Source organism: Falco rusticolus, chromosome 1, assembly GCF_015220075.1.
Source record: "Falco rusticolus isolate bFalRus1 chromosome 1, bFalRus1.pri, whole genome shotgun sequence".
NCBI classification, from domain to species: Eukaryota; Metazoa; Chordata; class Aves; order Falconiformes; family Falconidae; genus Falco; species Falco rusticolus.
Window position 1 is genome coordinate 76,315,536 of NC_051187.1, and position 27,997 is coordinate 76,343,532.

General features: G+C 38.3%; 1 protein-coding gene and 1 long non-coding RNA gene across 7 annotated transcripts in view; one reads left to right on the forward strand and one right to left on the reverse strand.

Moving 5' to 3' along the window:
- The window catches only part of KIAA0232 (KIAA0232 ortholog), a 72,274-nt gene extending 51,648 nt beyond the window's left edge, over window positions 1-20,626 (forward strand). For 5 of the 6 annotated variants that reach the window (XM_037385328.1, XM_037385353.1, XM_037385363.1 and 2 more), the window contains 4 exons: window positions 1,197-4,494; window positions 14,794-14,875; window positions 16,917-17,014; window positions 17,981-20,626. In XM_037385328.1, coding sequence (XP_037241225.1) covers window positions 1,197-4,494; window positions 14,794-14,875; window positions 16,917-17,014; window positions 17,981-18,160 — 3,658 coding nt within the window. In that variant the 3' untranslated portion in view covers window positions 18,161-20,626. Of the gene's footprint in view, window positions 1-1,196; window positions 4,495-14,793; window positions 14,876-16,916 lie in introns of all 6 variants that reach the window. The other variant, XM_037385345.1, reaches the window with a different exon arrangement.
- On the reverse strand, window positions 18,892-27,995 carry LOC119146967. Its single transcript, XR_005103905.1, has 2 exons — window positions 24,950-27,995; window positions 18,892-22,344 (listed from the first exon to the last, which is right to left on the reverse strand). It is a non-coding gene; the product is annotated as an uncharacterized LOC119146967 (long non-coding RNA).
- Between the last annotated feature and the right edge of the window lie 2 nt (window positions 27,996-27,997).

The window sequence follows — 27,997 nt, forward strand, 5'->3', positions numbered from 1 at the left end:
TATAGATGCTTTTATCTTTTCTCCTTTTACTGCCATGTTTTGACAGTTAACCTACTGGAGAATCTGGAGTTTTGTGGGTATGAATAAATGCATTTTTTCCCCTGCCATCTTTTGTTAATTTTATATGTTTAAATACAAGCATTTGGTACCATGAGCTAGTTTAATTTCTAGGTAAACCCTGACTGCTTTCTTTTGACTCTATGCAGAACTCAAACCATACTGTGTTTTAGTTTCCTTAAGACCAAGTGAATTAGACAAATTAAAAGCCTTTAAAACAGCATTAATTGACACTTTAGACTTGCAGGGAGAGAATCAGTTTCCTGGGTTCAGAACTCTTTGTTTTCTGTTGCAGAAATGGGAAGGAAACTCTTTTATAACTTCTAAACTCTTTATTACCCAAGTGGTGTACCAGTTGCCAAGTACCTGAGTCCAGTGTTACTGAAGTACTCGGGAGTTTTATCATTGACTTCTCTTGGAGATGTGACCGCTACTGTATGTCTTAATAAGCATTGGTAGCAACAGTCTAGTAGAACGGTTGCTAAATCAGTGATACTTCCTCAGGGATTGTGCTAATGTGCATTTAACTTAATTACCTTCTGAATGTTTTTCAACATGTTTTCACTGAAGTACACGTGATTCAGTATAAATCTCTTTACTGTCAAATATATACTACTTTAAACGTTGCAGAAAACCATATTTTAATCTTGTCCCTGTTGCACAAAGATGTTAAGCATCTTAAACTACTCAAGAACTAATCTTTTTTTGCAATATCTTTTTTTTTTAATAACTGCACGATCAGGCTATGTTAGAACTTAAAAGATAGTGTCTCATTTCATAAAGGAGAATTTAAAAAACTGAAATTCAGGACTGAACGGAGTGAAACTCACAACTTCCTCATTTATACTCTAAAGCAAATATGGTGACTGTAGTGAACTGCTACATTATCAAATAAATTGGGAGTCAGGCCTTCACTGTTTTAGGCATCCACAATTTCTGTCGCCTGTGAAATCTTAATCTCCCTTTTGTTATCATTCAGATAAACAGGGCAATGATTGGCATGTGCACATATAGAACAAATTAGGTTTTTTTGGCAATTAGATTGGTAGTGTTTTGATATGTTTTTAGTAACGCTTTCTAATCTCAATGCCTCTCTGAAGTTCCATGACCTGAATGTAACCTTTTTGTTTTGCTTTCAGGTACTATGAAGCATTTCCTCCTCTTTCTGAAAAGCCAGTTTGCCTGCAGGAAATTATGACTGTATGGAACAAATCCAAAGTATGCTCTTACTCTAGCTCCTCATCTTCATCCACTGCTCCACCAACTAGCACAGATACATCTTCTCCAAAAGACTGCAATAGTGAAAGTGAAGTAACTAAAGACAGAAGTAATAAAGTATCTGCCACTGTACAGGAAAGAACCCAGCAGAAGAAAAGTAAAAATGAGAAGGAAAACAAATTTAGTAACAACACTGTTGAAGAGAAGCCTGTTTTGTACAAAAAGCAAGTCCGACATAAGTCTGAGGGAAAGATGCGTCCTCGCTCCTGGTCATCTGGATCCAGTGAGGCTGGCTCAAGTTCTAGTGGTAATCAAGGTGAATACAAGGCATCAATGAAATGTATTAAAGTAAGACATAAAACAAGAGAGGTTCGAAATAAAAAAGGGCGTAACGGGCAAAGCAGGCTTTCAGTGAAATCTGGTGAAAAGGCTGATAGAAAAGTCCACAGCGGAAGCAGTAGCAGCAGTAGCAGCGGGTCCATCAAACAGCTGTGCAAAAGAGGTAAAAGGCCATTAAAAGAAATTGGAAGAAAAGAAGCTGGTGGTAGCGATGGAAAAGATTTGTATTTAGACAGCAGAAATGAAAAGGAATATAAAGAAGAACCCTTGTGGTATACTGAGCCGATTACAGAGTATTTTGTTCCTCTTAGCAGAAAAAGCAAGCTGGAGACTACGTACCGCAACAGAGAAGATATATGTGGTGTAACATCAGAGGCTGTAGAAGAGTTGTCTGAATCAGTGCATGGTCTTTGTATTAGCAACAATAATATTCATAAAACATACCTCGCAGCAGGTACTTTCATCGATGGTCACTTTGTAGAAATGCCTGCAGTTCTAAATGAGGATATTGACCTCGCTGGGACCTCAATATGTTCTCAACCAGAGGACGACAAGTATTTAGATGATGTTCATCTGTCAGAACTAACACACTTCTATGAAGTGGATATTGATCAATCCATGTTGGATCCTGGTGCCTCAGATACGATGCAAGGAGAAAGTCGGATTTTAAATATGATTCGACAAAAGAGTAAAGAAAAAACTGATTTTGAGGCAGAATGTTGCATAGTGTTAGATGGAATGGAGTTGCAAGGGGAAAGTGCAATATGGACAGATTCGACCAGCTCTGTTGGTGCTGAAGGGTGGTTCTTGCAAGACCTTAGTAATTTAGCTCAATTTTGGGAGTGCTGTTCATCTTCTAGTTCTGGTGATGCAGATGGGGAAAGTTTTGGAGGAGATTCTCCGATCAGATTCTCCCCCATCTTAGACAGCACAATGCTTAATTCACACATGCTTGCTGGCAATCAAGAGCTCTTTTCAGATATTAATGAAGGGTCTGGTATAAACTCTTGTTTTTCGGTGTTTGAAGTGCAATGCAGTAACTCTGTTTTACCATTTTCTTTTGAAACACTCAACTTGGGAAATGAAAATGCAGATTCTAGTAGCACTGCTAATATTCTTGGGAAAACACAGTCTAGATTGCTAATATGGACCAAAAATAGTGCCTTTGATGAAAATGAACACTGTTCCAATCTTTCAACAAGAACCTGTAGTCCATGGTCACACTCGGAAGAAACCCGTTCAGACAATGAGACTTTAAATATTCCGTATGAAGAATCCACACAATTTAATGCAGAAGATATTAATTATGTAGTTCCTAGAGTGTCTTCGAGTTATGTAGATGAAGAAATTATAGATTTTTTGCCAGAAGAAACCTGCCAGCAACAAGCTAGAACTTTAGGAGAAATGCCTGCTTTGATTTTCAAAAAAAAATCTAAGCTAGAATCTGTCTGTGGTATTCAGCTAGAACAAAAAGCAGAAAGTAAAGACTATGAAACTACACAAGGGTGTAGTGAAAGCAGTCCACATGGAGATGGCTACAGCTCAGGGGTTATTAAAGATATTTGGACAAATATGACAGATGGAAATTCTGCAGCGATGGTAGAAATAGAAGGAATAGAAGATGAATTGTTTTCAACTGATGTAAATAACTATTGCTGCTGTTTGGATACAGAAGCAAAAGTTGAAACCCTCCAAGAGCCCAATAAAGCAGTGCAGAGATCAGAGTATCACCTTTGGGAAGGTCAGAAGGAGAATTTAGAGAAGAGAGCCTTTGTGTCAAATGATTTATCAAAAGTAGATGGTGGTGACTATACTACACCGTCAAAACCTTGGGATGTTAACCAGGATAAAGAAAATTCATTTATACTTGGCGGTGTGTATGGGGAGCTCAAAACATTTAACAGTGATGGAGAATGGGCAGTGGTGCCACCTAGTCACACAAAAGGGAGCTTATTACAATGTGCAGCTTCTGATGTAGTGACAATAGCTGGTACAGATGTTTTTATGACTCCAGGTAATAGCTTTGCCCCTGGTCATAGGCAATTATGGAGGCCATTTGTATCATTTGAACAGAATGAGCAATCAAAGAGTGGAGATAACGGATTAAATAAGGGTTTTTCTTTTATCTTCCATGAAGACTTACTGGGAGCTTGTGGTAACTTTCAAGTGGAAGAACCAGGGCTTGAATACTCATTCTCTTCCTTTGACCTGAACAATCCATTTTCACAAGTTCTTCATGTAGAGTGTTCGTTTGAGCCAGAAGGAATTGCATCTTTCAGCCCTAGTTTTAAACCTAAGTCAATTTTGTGCTCTGATTCAGACAGTGAGGTTTTACACCCCAGGATATGTGGTGTTGATCGAACGCAGTACAGGGCTATACGGATTTCTCCAAGGACTCACTTTCGCCCGATTTCTGCATCTGAACTTTCTCCAGGTGGTGGAAGTGAGTCAGAATTTGAGTCAGAAAAAGATGAGGGAGGTATTGCTGTCCCTTCTCAAGTAGATGTATTTGAGGATCCACAAGCAGATCTCAAACCTCTGGAAGAAGATGCAGAAAAAGAAGGGCATTATTATGGAAAATCAGAGCTTGAATCTGGAAAATTCCTTCCCAGATTAAAGAAGTCTGGAATGGAGAAGAGTGCACAGACATCATTGGATTCCCAAGAAGAGTCGGCTGGGATGTTGCCAGTAGGAAACCAAGATCCCTGTTTAGAATGCAGTATGAAAGAATCTGTAGATGGTAGGGTGATGGAGAGCTCTAAAGTCAACTGCAGAATAGTGGAGCCGCATGAGGAGACTAGCAGATTTTGCAGTTGTAAAGCAGGGTGCCATTTCCCCACGTACGAGGATAATCCTGTTCCTTCAGGAGAGCTTGAAGAGGTATGTGGATATATAAAATTGTGGAATTTGCGGCTGGCAGCTGATAACCAGCAGTTTGTCATGTGACAGTTCAATTTCAATGTTTGTAATTGTATAGCTCTCTAGAAAATAGTTTTTTAGAAACACTGGAGATTCCATCTGAACATAAGAAAAAACTTTGTTACTCTAAGGATGACCAAGCATTGACACAGGTTGCCCAGGAAGGGTGTAGAATCTCCATCCTTGGAGATGCTCAAAAGACTTCTGGATGCAGTCCTGGGCAACCTGCAATAGGTGGCCCAGCTTGAGTAGGGGGAGTTGAAAATGATGGCCTCCAGAGCTCCCTTTGTACCTTAACCATTCTGTGAGTCTGTGAAAAATTAACTATCTTCAGGCATTATGGTGTCATCTTGCACACCTTTAGAAATATATGCATGTGTATGCTCATTTGACTTCAAAATCTGTTTACTGTAGGTTTTTAAGCTTATCTGATTTGCATATAATATGTTAAAATGTGCATAAAGTTTGAGGAATGAGATATTACTGATTTTGATTCAGACCTGTTTCGAAGAGGAAAAGCTGAAGTCGGTCTTTTCAATAGAGTTACTTCCAAGCAGAATAATTTGGAGCTGAATTATTGGATGTAAACTTCAGCAAAGAATGGTTTGTAGAAAAGCTTGATTGTCTAGAAATCAAAATATTCTCTTGTCAGCACAGACACAGAAAGAAATAAAACATGGATGCAAAATATCCATCACTACCACAGTACTGCAAGGAGGCTTAGCTGTAACTACAGGTTAAGCTCAGACTTTTCTGTCGGGTAATTGTAGCCATAGATTAAGTAATGATCAAGAGCAAAAATCCTTTGCAGCCAAAAATATCCAAGTTTTTCTTGCTGTGAGCTCGCTCTGCTCTTGAGAATAAATACATGACCAACAAAATAATTTAGTTGTGCAGCCAGCCCAGAGATACTGTCTTGGATAGTTGTAAGTTGCATCTTACATTTTCTTTTCCCTCTTCAGCCTCGTCTTCCACATACTCAGCAGTGGTAGTATCTACATCAGGAAGGAATTTTTTTCATTTTTTCAACTGAACAGTTGCATCCAGTTGGTATTGTGCTATTGTATAGTCAATTAGAAGTTTGAAACACTAATGTATGGGGAAGCTAACCTGTCACTTTCTAAAACTAAAACCAACCTTTTTGTTGAATAGAATCAGAGTTCCTTATTTTCCTTCTTCCCCATTTGTTTCTCCTCTCAGCCTTCTTTAATTGCTATTACATCTTCTTTTCCCAGTGTCAATAAGTTGATGTCTGCTGCTTGCACAAGAGAATCAAATTTGTAACTTCTCCAGACCCTTTCTAGACATCTTGGTTCCTGCTGCTCCATTAAGTTAACGGAGATTAGGTGGCTCCAGAAATATTTTCTGGAGTCTGGGAATTGTCTGTATTTGTGCCAGGCCTTGCAACAAGAGTCACCAAAAAAATTAATTAACAAACTTAGACTGTAAGTCAGAACAGATTCTGGAATTACCTTTTACCAGGAGTAAGCCGAACCTTAACTTTGTGCAGTAGGACATAATGAACAAACAAATGCTATAATCCAGGTATTTGTGGCAACGGGAGTCTAAAGTTCCTTCCAGCTCTTCCAAGATCTCCTTTCTGGATGCACAGTGCTCCATGAGGATGTTTATTCTCATCTTCATTTCAACCACTTACTCATTCAAGGAAGTAGTAAGTGTCTGGTATAAGATGAGTTCACAGTGGTTTCATAGATTATGGGTAGCTAAGAGGCTTGGAAAAAAACCTTAGGTATAGAACAGTGCTCAGTGAGCTCTGGTATTTTATTTCTTTACGTTCCTTAACTAACTGTATTTTATTTCTTTAAGTTCCTTAACCTAACTGCTTCTCTTGCTCAGGTCACATAATTTTGTTGGTGTTTTCATAGCTTAAAAATTATAAGCCACTGAGAAGTACAAAGGGCAAATCATTATCTTGGCAGTCTAGACTCCAATTTGGTTTGCAATCAAGCTCTTTCTAGGGGGTTTGAGGAGCCTGATTACACCTGAACTCAGAAAGACTGGGTTAACTAGCCCTCCTGTATCTAGTGTGTCTCACGAGGATGTGCGCACACTCTGTTTTTCTAAGAGCCATTAGCATGCTTGTGAGGATAATTTGGCTCAAGAATATTTATCTGAATGTATTATTGTAAAGTCTATCTGTGAAAGAGGTTTTTTTTTTAAGCATTAAAACAATTCTAGTATGTTGGTTATGAAGTAAGTAATCAGTAAAGATGACTATATCGTGTGCGGGAAGGGGTGCAAGTGTCGCGCAAGTATGTCTTCTGTGTGTGAACATTTCATTTTTTTATGAGTGATACTGATTATTTTCATGAGCATTAAACAAAATCAATACAAAATACTTAGAATTAGAACAGTTTAGGAGAAACATCCTTCCTGGACACTCCACGTGTACGTGCACAGGAAAAAAAAAATTAACTTGATTAGAGGCTAATGGAATTGACTTGTTAGTGTAGATCAATATTTGTAAAGATTTTTTTAAAAATGAAACTTCCATTCTTCCTTTTATTGTCTTACGACAAAAGTTAAAGTTACTGTTTAAATCACTGTTACCTAACATAAAGTTTGAGTTGTGTTCTGAGGTATGTCAAATATTTTTACATAAATAATGGATGTGAAAATACTAATGTAAACCACAGTGTAATAGTAACACATTCTGTTTTGCATCACATAAACTTGAATTATATACGTGTTGCGCAAACACACCCACCTTTGAATAACTCCTATTTATAAGACTATAGGAGTTCTGGTTCACTTTCCTCCCACTTACCTGCTATATTAGAGCACTTCTTTTAAAATTATAGCATATTTTGCAGCAGGAATTTGCTGATAGCTCCTGCAGAAGTTCTTCAAAAGTGTACGATAATTACGTATCTAGCCTTAAGATTAAAAGAGAAAAGGCTAACCACAAAACCAACCAACCAACCAGCCAAAACCGAAAAAACACCCTCAACCACTGTCCACCCTCCTTGCTGCCCACAACCCTCCACCACCAAAAAAAAAAAATAAAAACCCCAAAAAACCCCCAAACCCACCAAAACACTGCAAAAACACAACAACAAAACCCACAAAAATTACCCCCTGGAGTACAGTCCTTTTTCTTCCAAGTAAATGCTCTTACATTTAGCTGTGGAGTCACGGGTAAGTATGCGGTCTGGTCCAGTTAATGGTCTTCTGAATACAACAACGCTGAATCTCTTGGCACCAAATTTTATATGGGCTCTAATCCAGTAGGTGTGGCCTAAGAGTGCTTATACTATTGCGTCCTTAAGATAGATGAAGGGACTTGCGCGTTTTGTTGGGATTGGTACCAAACTTTTAAGGTCTGGACATGCCTAGGACATGTGTTTGGGGATGAGGAAATTTTACTGGCAAGAAACATGTTTATGGATCTCATGCCTTAATTGGCCTACCGGATTTGGTAGGGAACTTTGCCTGACTGGAGTAATGCGGTGTAAGTGTATTAACCCCTTTAGGAAGGGCTGTCGAGAGAGGGAGGGAAGGGGGGTGCCTTACATACATTGGTTCTGAGGTCAGTAGTGTAGGAGGTAACCTGCCATAAACCTAGGTAGTGATAAGAGGGACAAAAAATTCAGAGGGATCTGAATTGTGCTTTAAAATCAGGAGAATCAAGTGGGAAAAACCTTAAAGAGCACAAAACAAAGGACATAATTGTAAAAGAGTAATTTTGGGGCTGTCTGAGAAAGAATTGGTCTGGATAGTTCTTGGTAAGTGCTGATCATGGCATATGGTGAAAACACCTACAAAGAATCTGAGCTCTAAGTTGATAATTAATAAGACATTAATTTGCTGAGATTTTGAAGGGTGAAAGTATCTTGTATGAGAGGACCTTAAAAAGATAAGAGTTCACAATGACAGTATAAAAATTGTGAGGAAAAAAATGAGGCTTAAAGTAAGCCAATAAAATAAAAATTTGGTATACCTGAAAGTCTTAGAAGTAAACTAGAAACAGAAAAGTGACTGAAGGTTATTTCTGAGAGACAGGACTAACAAGCCTGGAAACCTGTAAAAAGATAATGTCTAAAGTATTGGTTAGTGCTTTTTTTAATTTTTTTATTTTATTGTTTGAATTGTTTGTGAAAAGGCAATTAAGCAAAGGAGTAGTACAGAAGAATTACACTGTTCCAGATAGTCATAGGAATATTCAGCTAAATATCATGAGGAGCAGCAACTAATTTGAAAAAAGCCAAGTAGAACACACAAAAGATAGGAAATATATAAAAGGCAAACACATTTCCATCCTTTTAAAGAAGAAAATGGAACCTGGGGTATCATTAATGACTCTTAAATTCCCTAAAGAAATGTTTTAGACCATAAATATCATGGATGCACGAGAAACTGAGAAACTTTCGAAGTATTGGTTTGGCAAAAAGATTCCACTCTCAAAATAAGAGTTGGTGGCTTACTAGAGGAGAAGGGAGATGATTAGTTTTTCTGGCCTGGGACATAAAATACATGTTTATGAAAATCACTGATGTTACCAAACTGAGAAGCTCTGCAGTTACACTGGAAGACAGGATTAGATTAAAAAGGTGGTTAAATTGGAGAAACGTTCTGAAAAATAAAATGCAATCCAGCAGGGCCAAATAGAAATTTCTAAAGAACGTAATAATCCTCTTCACAAGCACGGTATGAGTGACAGGCAAGAAAATGACATGAAACGGAAAAGCATCTTCAAGCAGATCATAAGCTGAGCACAAATCAGGAATGACGCTGCAAAAGATAGCAATATTGTGTTACATAAGTAGGAATGCCCTTCTCTAAGAGGGGAAGTAGTTGCTTCTGCTGGAGCTGGAAAGTCTTCAGCTGGAGTAGTGGGCTCAGCTTGTCTTCCCTTTTATTCAGTTGTATTCTTAAAACACTGAATTGCTTTTCCGTTGTTATGCTGGAGATCAAATGCACAGTTTAATATGATCATTATAGATTATGGGTAGCAATGAGGCTTGGAAAAAATCCTCCGATAACTGAACAGTGCTCAGTGAGCTCTGGTAATTTATTTTCTTTAAGTTCCTTAGTGCAAAAGGAAAACTAACTGCTTCTCTTGTTCAGGTCGCATGATTTTGTAGGCATCAGGAAACATGTCCTGAGGAGAGCAACACAAGTATCACTACTTTTGAAAACAGAGCGAAGGAACTGGGGTTATTTTATCTCAAAACAAGAGAAACTTGAGGAAGAACCCAGAAGTTTTGCAGAAGCCACGTTGATAGTTACAGGAAATAAGGAAAAAGCTGTGTTTTTCTGTAGGCTCTGGTAAACACAAAGGAAGTGAATGTAACGACCTTAAATCACAGCAAGGGAAATTGAATAAGAATTCTAACCAGAAAATTACTTACTGTGGAGATCAGTTATTTTTAGGGAAGCAATAGAAATTCTGTCTTGAAGAGATTTAGAGTGTAGGAATAGTGTATTTTAGCTGATAACAGCTTTGTGCAAGAGTAGACTAGATGATCTTACAGCATCCCTTACACATACATTTTCAGTGAAATTTGAGAATTAGGTGACTGCCAAGTAGGTTTTAAGAATATAAAGTCTAGACTCTACTCCCTTTGTTCATTTGTGACTAGCTTCTTGAGCCAGATGTATCTTCCCTGGATAGCAGGTGAACTAAAATTACAAACGGATCTTTTGGAAGGAGTCTCAATGGTTTTATTGCTGCTTTGACTTCTGAATTATTCGTGAGTTTCCTGTATTCTTTCTGATAGTGGCTGCAGAGCAGATTCAAGGAAATCTGTACTTACAGATTAATATGACTTTTTTCTGTGATTGGTTATGAAACTGTTAAGTGTAACACTTCAAATAATACTCAGAACTTATGAGTCTTTAGTCATTATTCTCTTCAGATTCTGCAAAACTCTAGTCACTGCCTCAATCCTTGTCAGCATGCATTCTGATAGAGGAGAAATACTAATTAGAAAACACCAGCATTGAGTATCTAATGCCCGAATAGTCTATTCTGAAAGGCATATCAATTTAGATGAGATATAATAACTATTTAGATGGGTAGCTGGAAAATTAAATATTTTTTTTTCATAAAATACTGGAAGTGCCCTCTTTTTGAGATCCTCAGGCAGATGGTCCTTAAAATTGTAGACCCCAGCTCTGAGAATACGTTTTGCAGAAATTTTGCTTGAAGAATAAAGTTCTGACCAATGCAACATTTCTAACTAGCAAATGACTAATCTTCCATATGAACTTGCTGTGGACTTTTATCTGTAACTGTAGGGAAAAACCTGTGATGGAAGCAAGGAAATTAATAAAAATTATGTCCAACTCATACAAAATTGTTAGCTGAGGAACAGAAAAAAAAATAATCACACTAATATTTCCCCCTATGCAGAGTGTTGATAAAGTAAGATTTTTTTTAAGCACATCTTATACCTTTCTTGGTAGAGGAAACTGTGTTGCATATTCCTAACTGCTCTCAGAGAAATTTATGTGAGGTTGCAAAATAAAACTATCTGTTATTTTCGGCCAAGAAGAAAGAATAAAATAAATTCCTAATGAACTACTTGTATGAGCAATCAAGCTTTTATCTGAAGAGAAAGGTATTCTTTTTTTTTAAACATACTTAACAAAATATTTTAAAAAATATGCTTTGGGGTTCCTGTTTTTGAGTTTTTTTGTGGTGGTGTTTTTTTAAAAAAAAATGTATCAATATGAACTTGCCTTTTAATACACTTGTATACATAAGAAGAGGGGGAAGGAACCCCACCCTCCTGCCCCTTCCAGATTTCTCTTACCTTTTGTTCCTTGGCTTTTCCATCACAGCATTTATCATTCAGGTAATCACACCTCATATTGCAGATGTGACAGTACCAGGTTTATCACTTTATTATATGACTGGGTCTTTCTCCTTGAATTCTGGTTTCATACTTCTAGACCTGGTCTTTCCCAACTTTGGTAGCCCTTGTTTCCTCACCTGCCTAAATGCCTCTGTCAAAGATGGTCCTAAAAGCTGGCATAGTATCTTGTCACACAGAAACTGCAGAATTTCAGCTCTGTCAGCTAACTTAACAGTACCGCTCAAATGTGCTGTTTTCAGGGTGCCTACTGTTCACAGCTGAAAACCATGGCGTTGGATACATCCCTTGCTGTAGTGAGTATGGAACACTTTACGCAAGCAAAATAAGCAAAAGAGTAAAGTGCTCCTCCTGGGCATTCATTCTGCTAGGCCCGTCTACCCAGTCTGAAATGTATTCACCAAAGCAGCTTGTCCTTTTCCCCAAATCGATATAATATGATATTCTGCTGCGTTCTCATAGTATGGCTTCATCAGCTAATGAATTTGGTTTTGCTGTCAATAGCAGTCTTCTGAAGAAAGCAGCAATACAATAAAACGGTGTAGAACAGTAGTCTTCCTTGGCTGCTTTATTTCAAATATTTGTGTGAGTGGAAGAGGAAAAATCCCATTGGCTGTAGGAAATACCGTTCACGGTGCAGGAAACATCTTTCACTTCTCTGCTTGTTTTCTTTTTTTTCAGTTGTATCCTTAAAACACTGAATTGCTTTTCCGTTGTTACGCTGGAGATCAAATACGCTGTTTAATATGGTCATTATCCACCTACACTCACAAAATTTCTCCTTCATGTTAGCTACTTTACTCCAGCTAGATTACAGAGTTGTTGCACTGTAATTTGATCTTTGAAGCAGCAGTAGATTTTTTTTTTAGTTGGAAAAAACCTAATACTTGCTTTTATTCCTTTAGGAAGTATTTTTACTGATGTTTGCAAGGAATGGTTGTTCTTTTCATGTGAAATTTTGGATGAAAGGCCCAAGTGGACAGCCCTGCTGTTGTATGAAGTTCTTAGGAAGATTGAGAAGACAGACATAAATTGATGTTGGAAGGAACAAATGTGAGCTAGATGCCAATGAAAGACATAAATGCTACTTGAAGTTTTGAAACTAATTCAGTCTTTCAAACTCTTATGCAAACAATAGCAAACATTAACAATACTTTTTTCTGCTGTTGGCTTAGCTCTCAGTATGGGAGAGGTAATAAGGGGACAGAAGCAGAATTGGAGTTTTAGTTTCTGTATGTAACTGCACAAGTACTACTTAAAATTCATAGACAGTTGTGGTTTAAATCAGTCAGGACTTGGGGCAGGAGAATCTTGCATAACGGTAACATTACGGCAGTGTTTATGCTTGTGAATGCTGAAGTCCTTGAGTGATCTTGCATCACCTCAACCAGGGGCTCCAACAGAAGCCTCAGTTACCATATGCCTAGCTGTAAAGCAAGAAAGGAAATCCATCAGTCTGGGAGTGAAACAGCATTGCAGTAGGTTTTGCATTATTGTCTTTGACCTTTATTTTTAAGTACAGCTCAAATAAATATGAATAGTTCCAAAGAGGAGTGACTTCCACTTGCAACTTCTAATACCAGTACCATTGAGCGTAATAGCTATTTAGATAGGCAGCTGGAAAATTTAATAAAAATGTTCATAGGACACTGGAAGTATATGTAAGTATGTGTGAGGGGGGAGGAGACATAAATTGAAAATGCCATTTTAAAGGGGGAAGAACACCATCAAAGGAAGGTCGAGTCGTGGTACTGTTCTGGTATGGCATTTCATATTTATTAATTAGGAGTATTTAATTCACAGAATTTTTTATGATGACATACTGTGCATTTATAGTAAACATCTAAGCAACCGTAGGAAAAAATGGTGTTTTTTCAGTGAATGTATAAATGGACATCAGCTTGTATCCTCCATCTCCTCCCAAATGAAACGATCAGATGGCTTTAGTATGGATAGCGGGTCTTTTTACGTTTATCATTTTGCTTTACACATCTGACCTTAATGCTGGTTTAAAGTAACACATGTCATTCTATGAGGGTCAGTGTACGGCAAGAGGTCCAGCTCTGAGCTCGCACTGAAGTCCTGCTGAGCTGTTTCTGCATTCAGCTAGGAGATGTGTCTCTGGCTTTCTCCAAGTCTTCTGGTGTTGAGGCAGTGGTGGAAGGACACAGGAGCTGAGGCAGCCTGCAGCCAGCATCAGTTCAGCCACTGAGCCATCCTGAAGCAGATATGTAGGCTCTGGCGGTGACTTAGCCTGGGTAGCAGGACTGCTGTAGCTTGTTACACCCTGCCAGACTCAAGCTGGCTTTGCTTGTGACTTGCTGTGGATCATCCAGCTTATCAGGTGCGCAGACGTGACACCAGCAACGTGAGAAACTTTGAAGTTAATAAAGCACTGTGCCTGTGGAGTTTAGATGCCTCTATCTATAGTCAGCAGCAGAGTGAGGCTTCCATGACTGAATTTATTTGTAAATGCACATTTTAATTAAGTCCTGCTTCAAATACCCTTGAGCTTTCCTTCCTTCTATGGTTTAACTTTTGAAGAACTCCCTTTTCTGGAGCTGGGGTTTGAGCTTTTGGAGGGTGGTTCCGAAAGGACTGTTCCTTGGTGTTATGAGAGGAAACCAGCATGGATAAGTTCAATGTTCATTATAGCAGAATTTCCACAATAAAAAGTTCAATCTAGCACATGCTTCTGAATACAGCACTCTTGGGTTGCTCATTTGCTTTGAGAGGGACTTCTCTTTATTAAGTAATAAGTGTTTCTAAGTCTAGGTTCTATAGGTGTGTGGTTCTGCAATAGCTTAAGGAGGAACTTTAAGGAGGTTCATTAATTTTCCATCCTTAAATGTTCTCAGGTTTTAAAATAGGGTGGGAAGGGAGTATTTAGGCATTTTTAGTGAGTAGATTGAGATTGTTTTTGGCATAAAGACATTATTAATCCTTATAAGCAGTTTTTCCTCATGTTGACACATTAATTCTCTAGTTTAATTTTATGTTATCCCGTTGATGACTTCAAACATAAAATTTTGTTGCCTGTTTGCCTTGTTTTCTGTTTTGTTTTGCACTGAACTGTTTGTCATGTTGACTAATGTTGTTTCAATGTTCTCTTGTTTTGTAGTTAGGTTATAAAGTGTAGTGCTGGAATTAATCTTTTTGCTCTGGATTTATACAGCTGTATGTGGGCAAAGTATGAGCCCCTGCGTAGAGCTCATATTGCCTATGAGAGTTCAGATAATGGATTTGCTGTTGTAGTTTTGACAGTCCTTTCCGATTAGTATTAGAAATTGGTGTGACCTGTAAAACCTAGCAAATTGGTTGTAATACCAGTTTCCTCCTTTACATGTAAGTATATTATTTATGGCATAATGAAGCATGATTATTGTCTAAACGCTTTCCTATATTGAATACTAATCTGCAGAGAATGAGTGGCAGCCAGGAAAAGCAATGCTGGTGGGAAAAGGCGCTCTATTCTCCCCTTTTTCCTGCATCACAGTGTGAAGGTAAGAAGCTATGCCTGTTCGAACTACCTTGCTGTTGCACCTGCGTTGGAATGAAATGCTTTTTGTTGCAGACTGGAAGTGCTGCAGGTGAATTGGAACTACTATCTGTATTTAAAAACAACCAGTAAACTTCCACAGTGAGTTCTCTTACCCGAGAGAGAACTGGGATGCTTCAGTTACATTTGTAAGAGATCTCTAACATCCTTTAAGTAGTTTTTAAATGAAAGTGCTTTTAAAATAGTCTTAAAATGTATGCAAATTTACCTAATTCCAGAGCCTGGAATTAAGTAAATAGAATGTTAATGTCTGACTTCGAAAATACTTTATTACATTTTTGAACATGCTTCAACCTGTGTAATACTACATAGCTAATTCTGTAAGAATGTGAAAACATAATTACCTTTTAGGAGTTTGCATAAATAATATGCCAGTTACTCAGTGAATGTGTGCAGTTTCTGTCAAGATGGGAAGACAAGGGATTTGCTTCTTGGCCGTTCCTTTCTCAGTGACAATCTGGGAATTTTTCTATCCCACACACAGATTGAGTCCAGTCTTGGTAGGCAGGCTGCTTGCAAGTGGAAGCAGGTGTGCTTCCAGCATTCTGTTGCCACCTAAGATTTCATAGCATCTGACACCTGGCCCAAGCCCAGGTTTTCACTGGACAAGCAAGAATTAAAGACAGCTTGGTTTTGCCTGCGTACCAGTTTACCTTTTCTGGAGAAAAGGCAAGAAGCTAAATAACAACATTCTGCACACCGGATTGACAGGCTATCTGATGCTTTTTGTTGGTAGAGGTGCAGTGCAAAAAACTTTTGATCAGAGACCTGGTTCCTTAATAATCTGGAAGTAAATTGGCCAGTAATTATTAGTGAACTATTTTGGCATGCACCTTGAAGTGCAACCAACTAAACGATGTTCTTGGTGCCTAAATGCCCTTACTTTGGTGTTTAGGACAGTTTGGATTACTTTCAAGAACATCTTAATTTACTTCACTCCCAACTGTAGAAATAGTGTTTGCACAGTTTGAGAATAGATTGATACCTACAGGACTTAGGTTTACCTCCTGGATCGGTCACAGAACCTCCCATATTAGAAAAAACCTCAGTATTTACAAAGTAAAGATATTTAGTGTCCTTTCGTAAAGCTGTGGAGTGTTTTTTCACAGTGACAATTGCAGAGATGTTACTGGTCTAATAGCAAATGCAGTGACTCACGCTCTTGAGTACCTGTTTTAGAGAGTAATCCCTGAAGTTCTGTGAATTGTGTAATCTTTTTGCTGACATCTGCTGGTGAACCTGCATAACTCTGCAAGTGTGTCACCACCTTACTTCGTCAGAGGAAGACAGAATACACAGTATAAAATACTGTGAAGTCCAGAACCTGCTTGATGCAGTGGCAGAATTTCTGTGAAGCAGAATAGTTCCAGGATTTCCTCTTCTAGATTTAGTTTAACAAAACCAGAGCTTTATCCTCAGAGCTAATTTATCGTTTCACAAATCTTTAGCTGTATCCAGTTTTATGTATGGGTATTTTTTATATATGGATATTGATGCATGTGTTCCATATATATTTATATGATGCATGCTGTTATATATGGAAGTTTACTCTGGTAAGTAAAAACCACAGCCATTCATGTCAACTTGTTTTTTTGAGCTGCAGTCAGGATCAGGCTGCTGTTGTAGAATATTTTATATGGGTATAGAAATAAGATTTGGAACACTGTACAGTATCCGAAGTACTGAAGCATTTATGATTAAAAAGTAATTCTTGCTCTTTGTACCTTACTATTTTAGATGTTTTCATTAACTAAGTAGCTTCTTTTTTTATTATTTGATTATCCAGGTAAGATTGATGAAACTTCTGTAAGGTATTATGCTTATCTCTTTTAAGGATGTCAGGCTGTAAAATCCTCCACAGGCACAGAGTTTACATGGCCTAGAATGTGAATTTCAAGAATACTTCTCTATGTAAAATAATAGTATTCCTCAATTCTGGTTTTTTGTTTTTTTCCTTTTTCCTCTGAAACACCTTACAAACACAGAGTGTTATACAAATGCCAAGGGAGAGAATGGTGTAGGAGAATTTGCAGATGTAAAGGAAATATCCAATGATGATGAACATCTTTTAGATTTTAATATGGTAAGTTTGTCATTGGTTTGGGGGAGGAGTTTTTTGCTTCTTTTGTAAGGGTGTGCTACTACTTCTTTCCTTTCATCACAGTTTTCAGTCTGGCCTCAAATGAAATTCCTATGAAAACCTTCGAAAGCTTTTCTTTCAAAAGCTTTTCTTTACTTTTTTTTTTTTTTTTAATCTCCTCTGTGTCTTGAGCATTCTTCTGAAAATTCCTCATAGTGTTGTACTTCAGATGGTTGTACTTCTGGTAGTTAAGCGTACTCAGTTTCCTTTGGGAATGCTTCACTTTTGTTTGTCCTGTGTGTTAAACATGAGACTTCTTTTCCTCAACTTTTAATTTCAGTAAGCATAGAGTGGGCTGATGTGCACCATGAAGGCAGAAAGGACCAGTAATTAAAGGCATAAACACAATGTATGCTGAATTCTGTCCTGCTTACAAGCAAAAAAAAACCCTGATTTTTTTCTGTATGGAAAAAATTGTGTGTACACATGCACTTACTGATTTAAACTTTATAGTGATGATAGCACTTGAACATGCACCATGACATGCTTGCTACAGCTTTATTGATCCAGCTGAAAATATATTGGGTTTGCTTGAAGCTTAGTCAGATTTGTGCTGTGTTTTCTTGATATTTAATACTTACTACCAAATTTAGAGATAACTTGTACAGTAATCTTCTAACGTGAGCTGTGATAGGAACACATTCCAGCTGAGTTCACTTTTGATCCTCTTGCTGTTTTTTACAAGTCCTAAAATCAAGGAATAGGAAAAAATAATAAAAGCCCTGCCTTTTTTCCCTGCTGTTCTGCAGTCCTTTCTACATAGTGGACTAAGTCAGGAAAGAGGAGGACTTGCCCCATAGTTGTGTCATCTCTCTTGAACAGCTGCAAACCTATATAACCTCCCAGCCCAGAAAAAAGCAAGCGTGTTCTGTATTGTTCCCCATCAACACTGTCAGTTTAAATCCTTAGGTTTCTTCTGTTTATGAAGCAAGATGTGCAGATGATATAAATGCTGAGGCAAAACCAAATGGCTTCAGGAAGAAGATCTACTCCAGTGATAGCTCCAGCTCTGAAGACACAGCCTCAGAAGGTGGAAGTGAATGGGCTGATCCGTGTGAGGAGGAGCTTTTTTCTCGAACTCAACTATAAAAACTGCAGCGTAGAACAGATGATTTAAAAGTAACATGAGATGGAAAACTATCCTTCTTGAGGGTCTGTAGCTCTAAAACAACAACTTGAGTTTCTTCTTCAGTTAATGGATTCAGATGTGTATTTATCTTTCTCTTCTTGCTTATTTTATAGATGAGGACACAGCTGTCCTGTTGAAGATTTTTCTTTTTCCCCCCAAAAAACTGTTAAATTCTTGGCTATTTGAACTAGACTAGATTGTGTTGTCAAATCAAGAATGGATGTGCATGTGCTTGTCTTAGTAGTACCACTGCTTTTTTGCATCTTAATTGCAGTTATTTTCATTCGTAACTGTAGCCCTACCACTATTACTATCTTCTTAGCATCGCAGTGTCTACAACTACTTCTGCTATTCAGAGACTTCAGCTTTCTGCACATTAGGCTTTGTTCTTTAAGAACTGGGAGATAAATACTTAACACTGTAATCTATCAGTGCCTTTCTGAATGCAGGAGAAAAGCATGAATGACTTGTCCAGTCTTCATTCAGTAAATCTCATAACTTTGAAGTAGGAACAACAGGGTTGTGCTTTAGAGACTTACAGAAACTGTGTTTTCTATCCTATGATTCCCCCCTCCCACAAACCAACACTGAAGATACCATGGTTTGTATTTTTGCTAACTGGAGAAGCCAAGGATTTTTTGTAGGTATGGAGGCAATGTGGGCTTTTATTTTCCCTTTTTTTTTTTCTTTCTTTTTTTTTTTTTTTTTGTCCTTTTTAGCAACTTGCCAATGCAGGGCAGAAGTTTAAAAAGTAACACCAAAAATAATAAACCACTGGGGTGATGTGTGGATTGTTGTGAATTTTGTGGCGAGGAATGAGAACGTTGTCTTGTTGCAGATGATGGCATTCATGTAACCTGCAAAAGCATCCTGTACTGAACTTGAGCCTGAATGACTGAAACTTATCTTAAAATGCTCAGAGTGTTCAATGTTTTAAACGCAAAGGGTCAGTGCTTCACTTGAAAGAAATCCTGTGGCTGCTGCAGTTAGCTGCTGTTGTGGCTGTAATTTAGTAAATCTCGTAGTTCATTTTGTGTTTCTGAGAGAATGTGTGGGGCAAGTTATGTGTGTGGTGGGTGGGGGTAGGGAAGGTGATGACTTACAACATACATGTGTGATTGCAGTAGTGATTGTTGCTTTATGTGACTTGCTTTTAAATTTTATTTTGTTAACTTAGTCAATACATTGTCAAGTTGCATCTGTACAAGACTATCAACTCCTTGTGCTTTTAACACATTATGCAAAATGTATAAGCCAGGAGGAGCAATATTTGCAAAACTAAACATCCTAAGTTTTTACCAACTCAGTTTAAACAACAACAACTAACTAGTCTATACAATAGCAGCATGTCTTTAACATCAGGAAGTGCAGAAAGTCCAATACTGACTTGAAAAGCTTAACCATTAATTTTGACAGGCAATAAACCTCATGAGAACCGTGGCCGTTTGAAATGAGAGCTGAACTGCCTTTGAAATATGTTCTGTGCTAGAAAGGTTTTCTGAGTAACTGGGTTTTGTTGCCTTCACTCAATTGATAATGTAAGAATTGAAATACATGGTTGGAAAACCGTGCCATTCTTTGTGCAACACTTTTGTTGAGATCCTTACTTCAAATTGGCTTGGTTTGTCCTTACCCAGGGACTTTCTTTCGGTCCTCCTCATAGACTATGTTTTAGGGCTTGTATTCATACGGCAAATTTTTGACACTTTACAGTTTCTTTTCTTAATTTATTTGCAGACTTTGGATAGATTTTTGTATATTTTACTTTCTTCTGGAGCTTCCTTGAGAGGTTGTTTAGCACCTGCACTGAGAACTAGTTAACTGTAACATGAAAGTAAAAAAGAACTTTACACACAAATTCTTCAAATCACTACAGTGAAGAATGGAATAGAACTTCATTTGAGAACAAGAAATGACCAAATGGACATATTTCAAACACAAACTTCAGCTCAGTTAATTTTGGCTAGAGCTGCTTCTTTGGTAAGAAAGGGCTCAAAAATAACAAAGGTGTTGCTCATAGTTACATTGTGGCATGTAATAATTCCAGCACCTTTGGGGAAAACGAAATCTTATATTGAGCTTGGGCAATAACAAATTGTCTTTACTTGTTTTCATAGTTTAATGGCTAAAGCTCTAAAGCTTTCAGTAAGAGTTGAAGTGTGGTTTTTAGTTTTTCTGTATGGATAGAAACACACACAACAACAACAACAAAAGCATTAAAGGTTGGCATACGCTGAACCGCACTGTGGTATGAAGCGCATTGCATATCCATAGCACTGAAGTATCAGTTTTCCATTCCTGGGCTGAAATTTGTTTCTACTTTTTGCTTCAAGTGGTTGTATTGTTCTGATTTCACGTACACCAGAGTAACTGATTTTGTTTTCTTGTGGAGTTACTTAACACCGAATAAAAATATAAAAGGACAATTGGATGGCGTGTGTGTTCATTTTCTTTGGCTAACATATATAAAACTTAGGTACAACATGGCAGTCAAGCATTAAACATTCTGGAGAGATAGCAGGAGGTATCTAATTTGGAAGTCCTTTTCAGTGCTACAGTGTTTTAGTCTATTTTTTTATTTGTTTTCAATACCAGGGAGGAAAGTGAAATACACTGCATGTGTTCTTTAGAAAAAAGGAAGACAAGCAAACAAAATAAGCTTAGGCCCCACTTAATTATTTCTGTAGACTATATCATACTGTCATTCCAAAAATAAATTTGTAATGACAACTTCACGTTTAGAGAACATGAGACCCCTTTAAAAAAAAAATAAATTTAAAACCCAAGCAAACCCAGACCCTCTCTCACATAACAGTTAAAGAACTTTTATCTAGCTGTGGGATCTAACATAGCAGATATTTATTTCTGCTTTCAATTTGTGTTCAGCCATCAAATGGTTAGTATCTTACTTCTACTTTTAGGAAAACTGCATCTGTGACAAGAAAATACACACTATGAACTCCATGGCCGGACATCCTTTTATAAAAAGGAAAAAAAAAGACTCAATTTTCCACAGCTCACACTCAGCTTGGTGGAGACACGTGCATTATGTTGCTGTAAGTTTACAGCCACAGTGACTTGGGATTCCATGCAGAATGATTCTGACTCCCCTAAATCAGAAGTGCAATGAAAACAGTATGTAAATACACCCTTGGGAAATAATGGAAAATAGTTGCTCTGTAAGGCCTGTGGCTGAATACTTTTGTTTGTAAGTATCTAGCAGGCTTTAAACTTGGTACTGAAAACTTTCAAAGGCATAAATTATTTTTAATTATTTCTTAAATGTAGCAGCAGGAGTATATTTTCATTGTGTTTACAGATGATGCTTGTTAAGAATTCTGTTTAATCAGCCAGGCCTTTCAGTTATTGTGTCTGAATCAATATTAACTCCACATATCCTAAAGAGTTAGTTTCCAATGTAAACAACGCTGCTATTGTGCAAAAACCACTGCCTAGTCCTAGGCAGCAATTGCATCTGTCAGTGGTGGGGCAGGCTTTAAACGCATGTCAAACGATGACTTCACGGGAGTGCTGTCTGCCGTTCAAAATACATGGACAGGTACTGCAGCTCTGGGAGTCTTCCCAGGATTCCCTGACAGTAACTCATTCTTTTCCTGCCGGGACCAGCATATTTAACTATTATCCCCAATGAATCTTTCATCTACCTTTCACATATGGCATCTTACATAATTTTCTTTTATGACCTGTGAAACTAGTAGCAACAAGACTCCAGGCATTTGGGACAAATGAGACTTAACTGATACATTTTAGCTTTATACAGCAAGATCTCTTTTCCATTGTTCAAGTTGCTCTTAAAATGTATTGTAACATGCAAGTGCTTAGAAATTTTATGAGCTACCTCTGTGTTCCAATGTGATGATAATGGAATTAAAAGGCAGAACAAAGCTGCAGAGCTGGCACTGGGTCAACATGCTGCCAAGAAACAAAACATTGGGTTTCCTGCCCTCCATCACTGTGTATAGCTTCACCTATAAAGAACGCACCAAGGACAGAAACTAGGATGAGAGAGTTCCACGTGCGCTGCCTTCTCCAACCTGACAGCCTTCCTGCAGGGCAGCGTGTAGGTCCTGGAAGGACCGTAACTCTCACTGTAATGTATTTGCAACTGCAGAACCCAGTTAATCTGAAAACATAAGGTGCAATAGCAGTAGTAAGTTTCTTATTACCCTCTCGGTACAATGCAGGGCCACTTTTATTAACAGCGGTAACAGCTATATAATGCTGCTACAATTGCTTTTCATATAAAGATTGTAGAAATTTTTAATGAGGAAGGCTTAACTGGCCATCAGTTCTGTGTAGATCAGTTTTACTCACTACAAGGAAACAAAAGACACAGTCAGTGTAGCAACTCCTTGTATCACAGAACTGAGCAGTCTCAAATTCTTGAATTTCTTCTAAAATCAATCTAAACAATCAAGCCTGTTAAAGTGTAGATGAGTATGTTTTCATTTTCATTTCAGTGCTTTTCTTGTTTGTAGCCATGGAAATGCCTGAGCAAAGGGCACTACAGTATAGTAGCAGTACTGAAGGCAAATACATAAGCACTACAATAGACTGCCTCAAAAAGGGGTGCCACCTCCACACTGGAGATTTTTAGGAAAAGATGAGACAAATGTGTCAGAAATTATGGTGGGCCTGGCTACATACATCCTGCCTCAAGAAAAATGAGGAACTAAGGGATCTCCAGATTTCTCTGAAGCCTGTTTCCCACACAGGAACAGCTTATATCCAGAAGGGCTATTAAACTGATTCATAGTTCACAGAGAAAACCATTGGGTTGCCTTTGGGATGTTAAAACTTGCACATTTTTTCCTTTATTGATCACAAACTTGTGTTTGAAAAAAGTACAGCTTGTGTGTGTTTTAAGCCCATTGTCCAAAGAGTGACTCACCTCAGTAATCCCTACATGCTACAGTAGGCCACCCTGATCCTTTCTGGATACGGGACAGAAATTGGTAATGAACTTTTCTTTTTTGCATACTTACTTTATTCATGGAATAATGAATATTAAGAACTGTTAGCACCCTTTTTGTTCCCAATAGCCTTTTGGTAGGATTTTTCCCTTTTTCTCTTGACATTTTTTCTTAAGTTTCCTAACTTCTAATTTTTGTATTGGTTTGGCTTTTGTCTTCATTTTGTAATGGGGTTTTAGCCCATAGTCTTTTGACTCTGGAACCCTTATCTATTCGACACCAAAGTCTTCAAACAGTCTCAATTGTCATTCACGCTTCTAAAATATTTTTCCTCTATTTTTCTCATAATTTTATTCAATACAAAAATATTAAATTCTTTGAAGCACTGCAGATCCATAGAGACATAATAACTGGATCTGTTATCTGCCCAAATTGAATGTTACTTAGACTCATTCATCATTATCGGTTCTAGACAACAACTAATTTTTAACGCAGTACTTTTTTTTTCCTAATGAGATCCACTAGGAAGTTACCACTTGCTGAATACAATACCTTTTGTGTTACAGAATGAATCTATTTGCTTTTAGAAATGTAATTTAAATTGTGCTTGACTAAGAGAGTAAATCTGCTATAGCATCCCAACATTTCATTATGCAGCTGGGCATAATAAAAACCTTTTTTCCTTCTCTGGTATGATTTAGTGATGAGTGAAGACCCATAACAGAAGTACGATGGAAATTCTGTTAGCAGTTATTTATGGGCACTTAAGATTCTGCAGTTCTGAGCTATTAATACAAGCAGCAATATTTGTAGTTTGTATAGTCTTACTCCTTCACACCTTATCACTCATTTCATCTTTCCTAAACAGTATGTAGACATAGAAACAATCAAGTCATGTGCATTATGTTTTAATAATATAAATTCAAATGTGCTGGAAAGTCTCACACTTTTGTCCCCGACTTTTCCTGCTCTTCATTTTCTTGCTGGCTCATGGAGGGGAACCTTAAACCATAGAAGTCTGCTCTTACCCAGTGGTAACAGAAGGGTTAACAGTAATGGTACTTACACACTGGCTTCATTTTCCTCATCCTTTATGAGGTTTAAGTTCCTATAGAAGGCGGCAGCCTTTTGGGAGAATGAAATGACATGTTCTCCAGCTGTTGCCGATTCATCCCAAACCTATTAAAATGATTTGGTGCATAGACAGTGCACTGCTAGTCGGAATGCCTGTGCTGGAAATGGACTGCTAGCAAACACAGATGTGCAAAAGACAGACAAATATTAGTTTTGTGAGAACAACATTAATTTGTGATGAAAAGCATAGTATTCTCCATTTGTCAAAAACATCACCATTTGCTTCTGAGGTATTGATATTTTTCATCAAATCATCATCATCATTGCTACAAGTCAGGAGAAACCTGAATTTATTCATTGTTGCCTTCTGTACCATCAAACATGCGTTAGTTACTTTACCATACATACAAATAATTCTGTAAAGCAAGGAGGAAAAACATCAATGTCTCATCTCTGTTCTAATACTTACCTTCAAAGAGAACTTTTCTGCTTCTTAGCATGATGGACAGTAACAGAGATTATGCAGTATTTGCTGCACTTACTTGGTACACTTGCACTTTTGCTTGTGCGAGCTAAAACTACCTTACATTACATGGATGGTTAATGGAGGCAGGAGCTGTTAGTCAGCTAGTATTCAAATATTCAATGATTTAATACCTTTACAACATGCAAATCTTTGGTTAACTAGAGAAAAAAATATGTACTGAAATGTCTTCTAGTTTGTGACAGAGAATTACCAACCTCAAGATGGATAGGGAGCTGCACAGCTGATGCAAATGAAGCTGTTTGGCTGTCTCTGAAAGCTGCTTGCATCATACTTGGCTTCTGATGAATGAATCTAGGTGTTCCCATGTAGTTCTTAAAAACATTTAAATTAAAAGTATCAATTCCAAAATTGCTGAAGCTTCAAAACAGAACTGAAAGGCTAAGCAGAAAATTATTTCCCACATCTACAGGCATAAGCAGCATGAGGGAAGCTTGCGCTTGTTCCTTAACTCTAAAGGATCAAATGAAGGACTGTTACTTGGCATACTTTTTTCATATGTAGTACATTTCAGAGAAATCAGTGAGACAGAACACAGCGCAAACTCTTCATGCTTTCTTGCAAAATAACCATGAAATCAGCATATTGAATTCTGCTGGCATGAATATGAGTTTGTATGATGGAGCTTTGGATTGAATGTTTTCAAAAAATTAAAATCTCTAGCAATGATCTATTATTAGACCACATAGATGTTTTTTTCCCAGTAAGTGAACATCAGTTGGCAATTTGAGACTGCTCTATGTAGTGCTTCATTTCTGCACAACAACCACAGGCAAGACACTCTTGAACAACACATCAGGATTTTGTCCCTAGAATTTTTACAAAATTATTTTACAGGTTTACCTGACTGAATCAATGGCAGAGGACTGATGATAACCATGCTGAGTAAGCACCACAACTAACTTCTTATCATGCTTTTCAGGATTTACTTGCAACCCATCTGTTAAAACAGAAAGAGTTTGATTTCTCAGCGTGCCCTTCTGGATGAACATTAGATTTTGCACAGCTGAAAAACAAAGGTGCTAAAGGTCTCCTTTGCACTTAGGCATTTATACTTCCCATACCTGGTAGTAGGTAGTACCTGGTCAGTTTTCTTCTAGTAATTAGGACATTCCATGCTTCCATGAGAATTAATGGTGTGACGCTGTGTTTAGTCACAGCCCTTAAGCTTTTACCAATACAGAGGCCTTATAATACGTAATACTTGCTGACAGAAACCATGTTATCTCGGGTGGAAGTGGCTTTAACAGAACTGATGCTAACCGCTAATGCAAAAGTTCAACTTCTGCTAATAGCTCACAGCCACCAGAAATGCTGTTTAGCCTTTTCCACAAGGTATGTAGCCATTTACATGCAACAGAGGTCGGCTTTTTATATTGACTAGGCTGTAATTTTCTGTTAACGTTTTGAGGCTGACCCTGCTATTTTTTCACCACCTAGCACACTGGGACCCCAGTTGTTCTGTGTTTCTTCAGTGCAAAGAACAGTATGGATTTTGTTGTGAGTGGGTATCTAAAAACCTACCAGCTGAATAGGAAGAGTCATCTGTGGGTTGAAAATGGAAAAAAATCAACTAAAATAAATCACTTGGAATGGGATCTGAAAGGTATTATGATTGTTAGGCAAAATACTATCCTTAAATAAGTGCTGACTCAAAAAGTGCCAAACTCCTTGTGTGACTTGAAACTTTCAGCTGGACTTTACAGTCTGCTAGTGCTGAAAGATTCCCTGCAGCGGATTTTATAACAGTTTCTTCAGCCTAAATAATATTATGAAGATGGGAGTATCATTATTTCCTTGGGAGACACTCTGCAGACTTACAGATTTCATGATGGTGTATTTCCATGTTGTTATTTACCCTAAGAACCTAACAATTTTGACCCAAGTTTGATGATGCCATGACAATACACTCTTCTGGTTGTGCCAAGAGAAGACTTGATTCCCACTCTCAAAACCAGGAGGCGAATGTTAATACTGAAAAAGGAATTAGTGACAGCATATGCTGCAAAGCAGTACGTCTCCTGTGTATAAACAACTTCTTAGTGCTTCAAAGCTGTTTTGTTCTTATTTACCTTCTTTTAATAGTAACATGCACACTGTCTTGCAGAGGTAGCAGTGATTTTCAAAGAAAGATATGGAGAAATTAGTGCTAATCTTAATTGGTTTATGTTGATACCCATCTTAGAAATCCAGCAGAGTAGGTGTTGATATTTATCAGTCTCTGATGCAGTCACAGGAAGAAATCTGCAGAGGTGTAACTCTTGTTGATGGTAGGTTTTCAGTGCCTACTTCTCATCTTGATAGCATGGAACTGGTGTTAATGGGGTCACGGTGGCAAGTACTTCTGTAAAAGTTTACCTCAGCCTCTCGCAATTTATTCAGGTGTAACTTGCCCATATCAAAACTTGAATAATCATGGCTTTGCTCTTCCTGATATTGAGCCAATTACATTAACAGGAGTTCAGGTATTTCTGCATTTGCTGCAGTGACGCTTGCAGCTTCAGGGCAGACGTAGGTGTGAAGTGATGAGAGGCTGGTACTTGCACCTTCAGTTAAGATGGGGAACAACTTTTATCTTATTACCATTCCAGACACATGATCACTGAGTCTAGGTGCAAAACGTATATGATCTTGGCAGGAAAGGGAAAAAAAAAAAAAAAAAAGGCAGTAACGATTCGAAATACAGGAAAGCGTGAGTACTGCTCCTCTGAGGTCCCGACTGCTCGCAACCCCGTGGTCTCAGCGGGGCGGCAGGGAGAAGGGGTGTGCGCGGGGTTCGCTATGCAAACGCCAGAAGAGAGCACTCTGCGACGGCAGGTGAAAATAAAGAGAATGGAAAGATAAATCAAACACGCTAGAATAGCCATTACCATCCTTGAGCCTCCACTTTGGCATTACGGGTCAGTTGCACAGAGGTAAGGAAACACCTTAACCTGATGCCCCAGACCTTCCGCAGCCCAGACGCAAAACCCCACTGACTTTTGTTTTTTCTCTTCAGAGCAGCCGGGAACACAAGGGGAGCCCCGCCGCTGACGGGCTCCCCGCGGTCTCTCACACTGCCACGGGCAGTAACGCAGCCGCCCGGCAGCCGAACACCGGCTCCCCTCCAGCGGGGGGCACGGAACCGCTCTGAACGGGCGACCCCTGCCAAGCCCGGCCGCTCTTCAGCCCGCTCCGCCCGCCGCGCTCACCCCACCGCTACCACCACCGCCGCCGCCGCCTCCTCCACGGCCGTCCCGGCCGCG